Genomic DNA, 12,298 nt, shown 5'->3' with positions numbered 1-12,298 from the left:
TACGCGGCAGTAACCACGAAGTCATCTATGCTAACAGGTAAGGAATCAAGATATCAATTATCTGCATATATATGTTTCCTAAATCTTCTATTCTGTCTACTCCCACCACCAAAGGTGGGATTCAGCTATATATATATCTGACAGGTAAGTTTCATGAACAAAATGATATTGTAATGATACAATTAAGTTTGTTCATACTTACCTGGCAGTATATATAATCAAGTACCCACACACCTCCCCTCAGGAGACAGTGGAAATAAAAAATTATGAATAGAAAATGGGAATGATTTCCTGATACCCGCCTCCCAGCGGCGGGAATGGGTACTAACCACCTGACTCCCACTGCGTGTGTCGTAAGTGGTTTTAAATTTCTGTCGGATTCGGAAAAATACAGCTATATATATACTGCCAGGTAAGTATGACAAACTTAATTGTATCATTACAATATCATTTTTATTTTATGGAATTTGTATAGCATTATATAAATATTATGAAGGTATCCCAAAAGTATTCTCTTGTTCTTAAAGGAATGTAAGTTCCGCTGGAGAGTATGCGAGAACAAAACTGCGTCAGTGTCCAGGACTGGTTGATTCTCTTCTCACTGTGATCAAGTCTGCCATTGCGGGGGCTTTCCCATGATAACAAGAGTGTAGAAAACTGTGTTTGTATATTACGTAACCTTTCATATCGATGCCAGGAAGTAGAGGATCCAAATTATGATAAAAATCACCCTCCTACGCAGTCCAGGGCAACAGCTACAGCGAAGGGTAAGCTGAGAATTAGTTTTCATCGGAAGGTTGTCTTCTGTACCTTTACAATTTAATCCGTACATTGAAACTTTTTGTGATTTCACTGGATGCTATGCATTTAAGATTATGTGAAACATAATTTAAAAGTTAAACAAGCATCTAAAAATTTATTCATACACTTTTGTTGCATTGATTGTGTTGAAGTAAAATGACCATAGACACATCTTTTCATATTATTGATCTTCTTTCCTGCTTGAGGAAATTGAATGTTTCTTCTACAAACATTTTATTGGTTTGACGTTGTATAAGTATCCTCTTGAACATTAGTGAATTATTTCACATCTGGTGTACATTTTGTGCTACTACTTGAGCATTCAATTCTAAAATAGCTAAGATTATCATCTACTCTATTGTAAATTAGTGGAAAATCATTTTCAACTGGTGTGTAGCATGTGAAAAAGAAAATGTTAGAATTTCTTAATGATAAGATCCTTAATGGTGAGTTTGGTTTATTGAAGAATAGAAAGCTTAACATAACCCCTATCTTTCTATTTCTGAAAATTATTATTTCAAAATTAATGCGTTATATATTTTTCTCTTTGCATTTGAACATATTTTGAAAACCTTACACAAACTATATTGATTCTATCTGATGGTATTTAAAATGGTTTCTTCCTGCATAGATTCAACCATTCTTTTTTCATTTCAGTGCAAGCTGGATGGCTGTTGAATCTTGATATGAAGGTAGTTAACTGGAGGAGAAAGTGGGAGATAGAGAGGCTGGTAACCCCTCACTTGCCTCCTTCTGTACTTCAGTCTTTCTGTTGTCTCTTTCTTGTAGCTCATTTGATTTTTTGGGTGAGTAGCCTGCTACCATTATTCACTGTTACTCACTCCTTTGCTTGGTGCCTTGGGCTATATTTTGCTGTGTCCTGTTGATGCATTTTTCTTGAATAGAAAAAAAAAACTTGACCAGTGCAGAAGGGGGGGTGGGGGGGGGGTGGGGTGCAGCCATTGTGGTCACTTCATGTCTCCCATATCAGTTGACCCACATATCTTTTGCTCTAACTGTAAGGGTACGATGTACTTGTTCCCTACCCTGTGACAATGTGCTTGTTGGACCTCACCTCAGTGGGAGAATTATGTTTAAGAAGAGGAAGGAAGCCAGGAAGATTTTGTTGGGTTCCTCGGGATTAACACTGCTGTGGTGACAATGCTGAATCTTTATGGTTCCTTCTTTCCACTTGCTGCCATTCTTCTACCTGGTCCACCACTTGATGCCTTCCTGGACTTCGTAACATGAAGGAATGATCAGTCAGCCACCAATGTCTGTTGCTACTTCTGCAGTTTCCTATGACTAACTTCGTCTGGGCTACAGATGATTCTCCAGTGGCTGTGGTGATGCTGTAGCAGAACAAGCAGATGTTGCGACTTCTCCCCCTTCAACCTTGTCCACCCCTTTGGAGTGCAAGTGACTTAATAAGTCTGGCAACTTGGAGATCCCCAGACTCTTCCTCTGTTTAGAAGAAGGGAATTTCAAGGCCAAGCAGGTGTTGTTCAGGTGGACTACTACTGCTTGTTTTTCCCTCATGGCAGGAGAGTAGAGCTGCCAGGGTACCCATGGCGCATTTTGGACATATGGACCCCCCCCCCCCCCCCCCCCCCCCCATGTGCTCTTGTTGAGTTGCAACAGGGTGGGCATACACAACTTCACAAGGAGAGGTATCCTTTGGTCTTTTAGCACCTCTCCCAGAATGTGGATTGCCATACAAGGTAAGGAATGCGAGATAAGTGATGGAACCTCTTGCTCTTCTTCTCTGTGTATACTCTATTGGAGCAGAGGGGTGGTCTGGGTTGAAGTCCAAATTCTGTTTTGTATTGCAAACCTGTAGGATCCCATCTGCCTTCTCCATTGAGAGGATATTATGGTGCTGAATGATGTTAAGTGTAGAGGAGGTCAGGATCTATTGGGTCCTGAGGGGCGTTCCCCTCCAGAGCCCCTTACAGACTAAGTTGGAGCAGCATTTTCTGAATATTTTGCTCATTCATAAATGCAGTAATCTTTGGGAAGCAGCCTTCGGTTCATATCATCCCCTCAAATGGGTTATAGGCTTCCAGTCAAAAGACGGTCTGTCCACCCCTCTTCAAAGACACTGATACTGTTCCTAACATACTCGCCAGGTTCCATGGATATTGCAGGTTTTGTTGGCAAGAAGGAAGTAGTAACAGAAAGGCACCATGGAAGTTGTAGATATTTGGTCTCTGGTTTTTTAACATCTGCCTCTTCGTTGTAGAGAAGGCAACTAGTGGTTAGAGACTGTCATAAACTCTAAGCGTTGAACTAGTAGGTTTTGACAAACTGGTTTCACAATGGAAACTACATGTTCAGTCCTAGATTCTATCACAGTGACAGTAATCAACTTATTGTTTTTGATAGTATCTCCACTGATAAGTTAGTTTTGGGTTCCTCCAGGGGCCATCCTCAGGAACAGGATTCATCTGCCTAAGCCTTGTTTTTGTGTCCATCTGGGGATGGTGATCAACTGGCAGAAGTCCACTCTCCCCAAACAGCAGATAAAATATCTAGGTACAGTCAACTCCTGGTATTCGTGGGGAATAGGGACCACAAACATTTTATTTGAAAAAATTTTGTTTTACGCCTCGCTGAAATTTTTTGAGTTCCCTTGACTTCTTTCCCTTTCCTTCGACTGTTAGCTCAAAATATTGTGCACTTTCACTTTGAACATTTGAAAAGAACCTTAAATTTGAATACCACCAAACTACTCTGAAATATATATTGACATATAACAAAAGTAATTTAATTAAAATCCAACCCCCTTTTTGGAAAATGTCCTTAGTAGTGACACTTGACTTTTGGGGCTCCCGTTTGTGAGTATGTACTACATGTTAGTTTGATGACATGATCACTAAAGTTCCTCCTACACTTGAACATTGTCCAGTGAGTTCAATTGTTTCCAGTCTGTGCGTGTTTTAAAGTCCACCCATGCATCTGAATTTCCCCTATGAATTTGAATTGTTTCTGGTGACTGCTACACCTACTTCTATTTGAATTTGCGTATGGAGCTTCATTTAGTATAATGGCTATTGTTCAGACATGGGCAGGGTGTCCATTTGATCCTTGGCTATTTATAAAGAATTTTTACATTGATAATGAAAATATTTTGTAATATTGGAAAAGCCATGGAGTTCTCCCAATAAGTGTTGTTTGCCCTTCCTATTCATCTGACAGTAATTAAGGTAAGATTGCTTATTAAACACATAATTCAAAGGGAATATGTGAAACGAGCAGCTCTTTGGAAAATTTTATCCCGAAGGCTAGTACTAAACATGGCGAAAATATGACCTCCCTGGGGCTAGTGCTAAACACGTGTAAACACATTTGACCTCCCAGGGGCTAGTACTAAACATGACAAAATACATTTGACCATAGGGGTTAGTACTAAACATGAGGAAACACATTTGACCTCCCAGGATCTAGTATTAACACCGTGAAACATTTGACACCCCCTTAATCATATTAAAAAAAAGAAAAAAAGGAATACCCAAAGGGGGGATGGGGGCTTGCTCTTGGCTAAAAGAATGGCAAAACAGTGACCAGTTTTCCTAACTAGCTTAGGTTAGCTATTGCCCTTAATTATTGCCAGTTATTCTTTTAAAATTGAAGCCGAAGCCATTCAGAAACTAGGTGTTCAAACATTGTGAGTTGTATTGTTATGTGTAATGTAAACATTTTCCAACTTTTTTTTTTATTTTCCGGAGTACATTATGAAAAAGACATTTTTTCCGGAGTAGTTTTGTTTTCACACAAAACTTTGATGCTGATTTGTATCAAAAACCATATTTTTGGAATTAGGGGTTCCCAAAGTCAGGAAGTGCGAGAGAACCCTCCCCAGGATGCTTCTGTTTATGGATACCTCAAAGAAGGGATGATTGCACACCTGAAAGGAAAGTTTATTTTATAGGTGGGTATGACAGAGGAGACACTTCATATGCCATCAGGCAGCTTGGAAATGCATGCAGCCTGGTTAGCATTATGAGTATCACAACAGTTTGAGTTGGCACTCGGTGATGTTGAAGTGACAATATGACCATAGTTACCCAAGTCATCAAATGGGAGGAAGGTGTTTGGGACTGTATGCCAGTTGGTGTCACAGATTCATGAGTGGGTGGCTTTTCAAGCTGTCACATTGTCATCTAGATACATTCTTGGGAGACAGTATTCTGGTGGTTCAGCTTAGTCCACTTGAGTCAGGCAGTGTCGACAGAGTGGTCAAATTATGGGGCTTCCACATGATTTGATCTGTTTGCTGCTAGTATTTAACAGAAAACTTCATATCTTTCTGATCCCCATGGGCAGTGATGAAGGATGCATTCCAAAATCCTTGGCATAATCTGGACGAGTGATCAGCAGTGTTCGTCACCCTGTGGGCCTTTGGATGATTCTGATGGCTACTCATTTGCTACATGCCAAGTAAGTAGTATGCAGATCTGCTCAATTTTGGTTGAGGCACTGTAAGAGTTGCCCCTGTGTCAACCACACATTTGCAGGTGGCAATTGTCTGGTGTATTTTGTGAGAGGGGAGGCTTTTCTCACAGGGCACGGAGATGTTTTGGTACCAGTTTTTCCCCAGTGTATTTGTCGTAGAAAGGGTTACTATCAGGTCAAAGTATTTGTTCAGCTGATTGCAGACTTCCTCAACTACCTTTGCCAAGACAAGCACTTCTCAGTTTCTACAGTTAAAGGCTATTATTCAGCCTTATCTCAGGTTTATAAACTGAAGGGGTTGGATATTGCCACCTCTTTTCCCCATCTCTACTAGTTTAACCACCTCATTACTAAGATTCAAGAGCCATTGCAGCATATGCTGAAGGATACTCTACATATGAATGTTTCTGGTTTTTATACCAAGGGAAAAATACAAATTACTTAAAATTTCTTGTAATTTTATATTGATTTGCAATATATGTACTAAATGGTTGTTCATGAAACGTTACCTGTCAGATATATATATAGCTGTATTTTCTGAAGTCCGACAGAATTTAAAAAACTTCCGACACGCAGTGGTCGGCCAGGTGGTAGTACCCATTCCCGCCGCTGGGAGGCGGGTATCAGGAACCATTCCCATTTTCTATTCATAATTTTTCTGTCGCCGGTGCTGAAAACACCTTGTTTTCAGTACCTCCGTCTTAGGATTTTGGAAACTTCATTGCTGCTAAGTATCCTAATTGTCTTTGGATTTATTTACTTGGATTTGTGGCTAGGCATACGCTATCTTAAATTGATTTGAATTTGATTCATTTTTGCATAAGATATCTGAATCTGTATTAGGCTAGTTTCAGAGGGGGGGGGTTTGTCTGCAAAGATAGGGTGTGGCTACCGAAAGCTTCGGTAGATCCGCACTTGGTATACACGAGGGGTATGGGTCTTGCTTCTTTGTTGAGATTTGTCATGTAAGGAGTGTGAGACTTTGTCTATTCCGTAAGGAAGACGTATGATTCGTATGTACGCAATTAATCAGTAAACATGTCTAATTCCGTAAGGAAGACGTATGATTCGTATGTACGCAATTAATCAGTAAGCATGTTCTAATTCCGTAAGGAAAAAGTATGATTCGTATGTACGCAATTAATCAGTTAAACAAAAGTCAGGGTAGTGAACCTGCTAACCTTCCTGTAGACTTTATTTTGCCTAACCCTATAGTAATGGCCTACGGGTTATGAATATGTCTGCGAGAGGTGATCGCTCTCCTTCATTGTTGTGAAGAGTGCTACTTCTGTTATTGTTACTCCTAACCCTGTAATGTTGCCTTCGGGCCCTAAAACAGTGTCTGTAGAGGTTATTGCCCTTTCTCTTATACTCTTTCGATTCGTAACTTAGAATCGAAAGTGCTTGCTTTAGAGAGCAATAGTGAAGTGGCTAAGTGCAGGGACAGTGCCCCTTGTGTAGTGGAGGTTGGGTATGCGTCAGAGCGGCCTTATAACGCCTCTAGGTCTAGACCTCTGTCGGACTCCCAGGACCACAGGGAGAGGGCATGTCGAAAGCCGAAGGAGGGTTACGAGGAACCCCCACCGATCTGGCGTGCCTTCGGCATTTCTGATGAAAATCCCCAAGACTGCCAAGTTCCGTGCACGTGCACGAAATCCTGAAGGATTGCTTCTCGTCCTCCGAGGCGTCCTCCCCGCGCAAGGGTTGGAGCTCTCGGAAGGACTCGCGCCCTCTAAGAAGCTTTAGAGAAGAGGACGCTTCACGTCCTCTCTCTCGTCAGGAGGGAACGTCAGATCCGCCCCATAACGCCTCTAGGCCTGGACCTCTGTCGGACTCCCAGGACCAGGGAGAGGGCATGTCGAAAGCCGAAGGAGGGTTACGGGGAACCCACATCGATCTGGCGTCCCTTCGGTAGGACCTGTTGACGCTTTCCCAGGGCTGCGAAGATCGTGCACGTGCACGAATCTCGAAGGATTGCTTCTCGTCCTCCGAGGCGTCCTCCCCATGCAGGGGTTGGAGCTCTCGGAAGGACTCGCAGCCCTCTAAATAGAAGCTTTATAGAAGAGGGACGCTTCACGTCCCCTCTCTCTCTCGTTATGCGTTTCAGTGAGAAGTAAGAAGGCGAACGTCGCCTGATCACGTGTACGTCTTTCCACCGGGAAATGGGAAATATGAAAAAAGAAGGCAGTTTCTCTCGCTTGTTTTGACGCCTGTCAGGAGCGTGACGGTTTTCTGCACGCTTCTTTTGACGCTCGGCTTGAACGGGACGCTCGGATGGACGCCAGGCGCACGCAGTGGACGCCGAGCGCGCGCCAGGACGCCGAGCGTCCTCAGCAAATGGACGCCGAGCGCGCGCCAGTGCACACCAGGTTTGTCTCCTGGCTGAACGTTTCTGTTGAACTCTTCAAGCTCTTGTTTAAGATTTGAGCCTCAAGAATGTGAAGTAAGCAGTGCTTCGGAGGAAGCTTAAAGTGAACAGACAACTTCGTCTTCGAAACCCAGCACCGACTCGGGGTTTCGTGAATTCAAGAGGTCTCTGTCAATATTATTTTGCTTTTCGCAAAGATGGATGGAGTTAAGGAAAGCTCAAGGGAAGATCTCGTTTTCTCTACCGCAGTCAAGACTTTGCGATCCTTTGCCATACTGCCTAATAATTTTAAGCTTTAGCAGGCATTAGTTGTGATACGGGAGAGGAAGCTGGTTGGAGAGTTTCTTCCTCTTCCCAGGATAATTTTGCAAGCTTTTTAGCCCATCTGAAAGGGTTTTTCAGATGATAGATTTTGTTAGTTTCTAGTCGGGACTACGCTGCCGAATTGAACATCGTCGTTCTACCTGCCGTAAGCCCTGTCTCTTAACAGGATTCTTGCCCCTTCCTCGTTTGAGACGGGAATCGGAAAAATAAAATGCTCGACTTCCTGGATTACGTTTTGTCAATTCAGTGACTTTCCCCCATTGACAATATACTATCGTTTTGTCAAGTAAGTAGTATCCCTCATTGACAAATTATCTCTTTGTCCCGTAAATGGGTTAGTTCTCATTGACAAACATCTCTTTAACTTTATATTGCGTAAGCGAATAAGCTCTTATTGACAAGATTCGGAAGAGCTCTCATTCGTCATTCGCAGACTCGTACAAGAAATAGACTTGTAGACTACGTCAATGAACGCTTATGTCCAATAACATAAGAAGCTTGAGCTGTCTGCTTCGATTCTCTAAGTTTTGTTCATGAAACTTGCCTGTCAGATATGTATGTAGCTGTATTTCCGAATTCAGCTATATATATGTCTGCCAGGTAGGTATGAACAAACTGTATTGTGATATAATAAAATATTTTGCCTTGCGTTATTTCACTACTGGTTGGTTCAAGTCATACACGCTTGCTGTAGTTACCTCTTCGGATGGCAACCAAGAGGTCTATTGTCTATTATTTTAAGGACATTTAATCGTTACTCCCTGCAGCCTTCCAGGAGTTTCCGATTTATCTTTTACCGTTGTATGGTAGTGTTCTGACGACACAAACGCTTCTATATATTTAGCGTTTTCTGTTTCGCTTAAATATACCAGCTTGAGTGTCTCTTTTTGCTCAAAAAATAACGGACCTATTTCTTCGTAGAATAGGGTAGCTGGCAACCCAGACATAAAGTTAAGAGACGACGTTCGTAAGCTGCAGGCTGCTGCTGCGTCTGACTGTCCAACCGAGCCAGTAACAGATCGTGCGCTGTCATGCGCGGTAGGTTACGTCTCTCTCTCCTGCGGGATTGACTGACTAACCGTATCTCTGTGCTGGCGGTTACGTCTCTCCTGCGGGATTGACTGACTAACTGTATCTCTGTCCTACAATCACGGACTTTAGCCTAAGATTGAGGGGATTTCTTACGTGAATGAATAAACGTTGCATTCGTTTTGCCTTACTATGTTCAACAGAGTTATCTCTTAATCCTTTCGGTGCTCGTTACTGCACGGTATAGAACTACGAGTCTACCGCAACATTGCACTTTTATATGCTCTCCTGCTTAGGCAAAGCGCAGCCTTATTAGGGAAGTAAGCATACTCGGGGAGGGAATGGATGAGCTTGCTGGGGACCATTTCCTTCCTGAAGAAGTTTGTTTCCCCGAATAGACTGCAATTCAGACCACAGTTTTTTCATACCGGGAAACTGAAATATTATTCGAGATCTAGGAATGATTCTGAACATCTCTCAGTGCGTCATGATAGGAAGAAGGTGCCGGACATCTGGATAGGGTTTCAGATGTCCTGGATCTTAATCTGAAAGAAGTAAATGCAATTCGGTCGTCCCTCCAGTCCTCGAAACGAGTTTTTGGAACCAGTGGTCCACATCAACTCTGATATTCCACAGCTCTCATATCTTAAGAAGTATCTTCTCTCTGTCCCGCTTGAGTTATTTACGAGAAAGAGCCTATTATAACAACAGGCGTAGAATGTAACGATCCTCTAGAGGTTCGTTACAGGATTGCAAAAGTCCGTACGAATCGTCTCGATCGACGGCAGCAACTTTTGACTTCCGAGTGGAATCTTTCTTTAGAAGTAAGTTGAGAGTTGTGGAGACTTTAGGGACGCCCTTTCATTCTTCTCTTCGATATGTTGAGGACGAAGAGGCTTCTTCTTCTCTGCTCCCTTTTTCTCGATCCGGGATCGGTACCATTAAACGCCATCCTATGATATTAAACGGGGATGGATGTTTAGTCTCTTTTCCCCTTTTTCAATCGCTTAGGAAATGAAATAAGAGGATTTATGACGTCACAGGGAGCGACAATGACGCTGATCGCCCCATGTTGGCCTTCAGGATCATGGATTCACAGAGGTCACATCCTTCCTAGTTCACTTTCCAAGGACCTTTTCCGAGAGAGTCGGTCTACTCTAACTCGAAAGGTACCTATAACCTCTCCGCTCTGAGTCTGACAACGTTCAGACTATTGAGATGTTGACTGGAATAAGATTACCGTCTTCCATTTCCGTCTGAAGAATGGGATAAGCTGGCAGTCACAACTATTAAAGAATACGCAAATATGTTGTTGACGGCTTTTGGGCTCAGAGATTTGCGTCTGTCAAACAACAAAGCCCTTCACGATCTTTGAGTTCTGTGGAATCTCGAAACTCGCTCACCATCTACTTTTTGTCTCACCTGTTTTCTCGGAGTCAGACACTCGTGCGAGATCAGGCGACATATAGTAGCCCTGAGTTTCTTGTTGACGAAGTCGGTTGCGTTTATACACCCCCGATGATCGTGTAACATGAGACCAGGTTGGACTGTCAGGCATTCTCCCTTCGGGACTGAATCGCCTTTTTGCTCCTTGCTCCTTTCTCCTGGCACCAGAAGCTCGAGTCAGGAGTTTTCGCATTCGCTGACGACGTTGGGTTGCGTTGATACACCCCCCAAGGTTTGCTTAGATTGAATCGCCCAGGCAGTCCAGACACTCATCCTTCAGCGAAGAATAGTGCCTTATGGTCTTCAGGGTACAGCCTTGCTGTCCTTGATTCGTCTGACTGGTCAACTGGTCGGTCACCTGACTTTAGTACAGACGGACTGACTGTGCATGTCCAGATCGAAGCTTTCAATATGGAACTTAGGCGTAGTCTGAAGTTCTTGATGTCAAAGCATTCGAACCTCTCCTACCTGTTAACTTCTTGCATGTGATCAGGAAGGCCTTCTTCTAACCACCCTAGATACGACAAAGAGGGTTAGTGAGATTTTAAGCCATCGTCACAAGTTTTGGCTTTAGAGAACACAAGGCGGTGTGCTCTCTAAGCCTTTCGTTGTGGCCTAAGAATGGAAACCCGTTTTGTCTTTGGGCCAGGAGCTTGGAAGCAAGGATGGCACAAGTTAGTGGGCAGGAGCCAGAGAGAGTCCTGTGCCCTGTCAGGTCTCTCAAGTTTTATCTACATAAAACTCAAGAAAGTCGAAGTCATTCGGGCAATCTGCAGTGTTCCGAAAAAGACCAGACTTGCCCATATCGAAGAACACCCTGGCTTTAGTGTTAAGGAGTTCTTTCAAAAATGCTCCTTCATTGTGTTTGTACAAAGATTTGAAATCTTTTTATCTGAATGCTCACGAGGTGAGGGCGCGGCCTCGGAAGCATTTCAACAGAGCATGGCACTCAAGCAGCATCCTGAGTACCATGTTTTAGCGAAGCAACTCTGTGTTCACTTCACACTCCCTGCGAGATGTGAAGATGGCATATGAGATCTGCTGCTCGCTAGGGCCATACGTGTCTGCAGACACAATCTTTGGGGCAAGAAGTACCACTCATCCTATCCTGTAGAAAATGGTTAGGAAGAGCTCTTAATTTAGTTGTTGAGTCGCCGACAACGGCGACTTCTTAACTCTTAAGCCTTAGTTAACACACCTTAACTTTGGCTAGGTTGGTCAGGTGGTGATATATATATTTATATATATATATTTATTTTACTTCTTAGCCCTCATGGTATGGTCAATATGGTCTAGTCACATTGTGGTCACGCCCCGTTGACAGATCATCTGGAGTGCACCAGCTTTATAGGTCTCTACCTCGCTGGCAACTCTAGTAAAGCAGAAGCAGACTTGGGTGACAGTAATCACGAAGTCGGCTATGCTAACAGGTGGAACCAAGATGTAAATCATCTGCATGCATTTGTTTCCCAAAATCCTTCTATTCTGTCCTTCCACCTCCAACGGTGGGATTCAGCTATATATATATACTGACAGGTAAGTTTCATGAACAAAATGATATTGTTATGATACAATAAAGTTTGTTCATACTTACCTGGCAGATATATATAATCAAGTACCCACCCACCTCCCCTCAGGACAGTGGAAATAAAAATTATGAATAGAAAATGGGAATGGTTCCTGATACCCGCCTCCCAGCGGCGGGAATGGGTACTAACCACCTGGCCGACCACTGCGTGTGTCGGAAGTATTTTAAATTCTGTCGGACTTCAGAAAATACAGCTATATATATATCTGCCAGGTAAGTATGAACAAACTTTATTGTATCATAACAATATCATTTTTAAAAGAAGTATGGAAAATATAAGCACTGAA

At 42.9% G+C, this 12,298-nt stretch overlaps 1 protein-coding gene across 1 annotated transcript in view; it reads left to right on the top strand.

The window, feature by feature from the left end:
- The window catches only part of LOC135223702 (uncharacterized), a 331,013-nt gene that overhangs the window by 216,722 nt on the left and 101,993 nt on the right, over positions 1-12,298 (top strand). Inside the window, 2 exon segments of the mRNA XM_064262426.1 lie at positions 528-630; positions 632-767. Of these exon segments, the coding sequence (XP_064118496.1) occupies positions 528-630; positions 632-767 (239 nt within the window).

The sequence above is a fragment of the Macrobrachium nipponense genome, chromosome 20 (genome assembly GCF_015104395.2).
Source record: "Macrobrachium nipponense isolate FS-2020 chromosome 20, ASM1510439v2, whole genome shotgun sequence".
In the NCBI taxonomy this organism is placed as follows: domain Eukaryota; kingdom Metazoa; phylum Arthropoda; class Malacostraca; order Decapoda; family Palaemonidae; genus Macrobrachium; species Macrobrachium nipponense.
The sequence above is the reverse complement of the archived record's forward strand: the minus strand, read 5'-3'. Positions and strand labels throughout refer to the sequence as shown.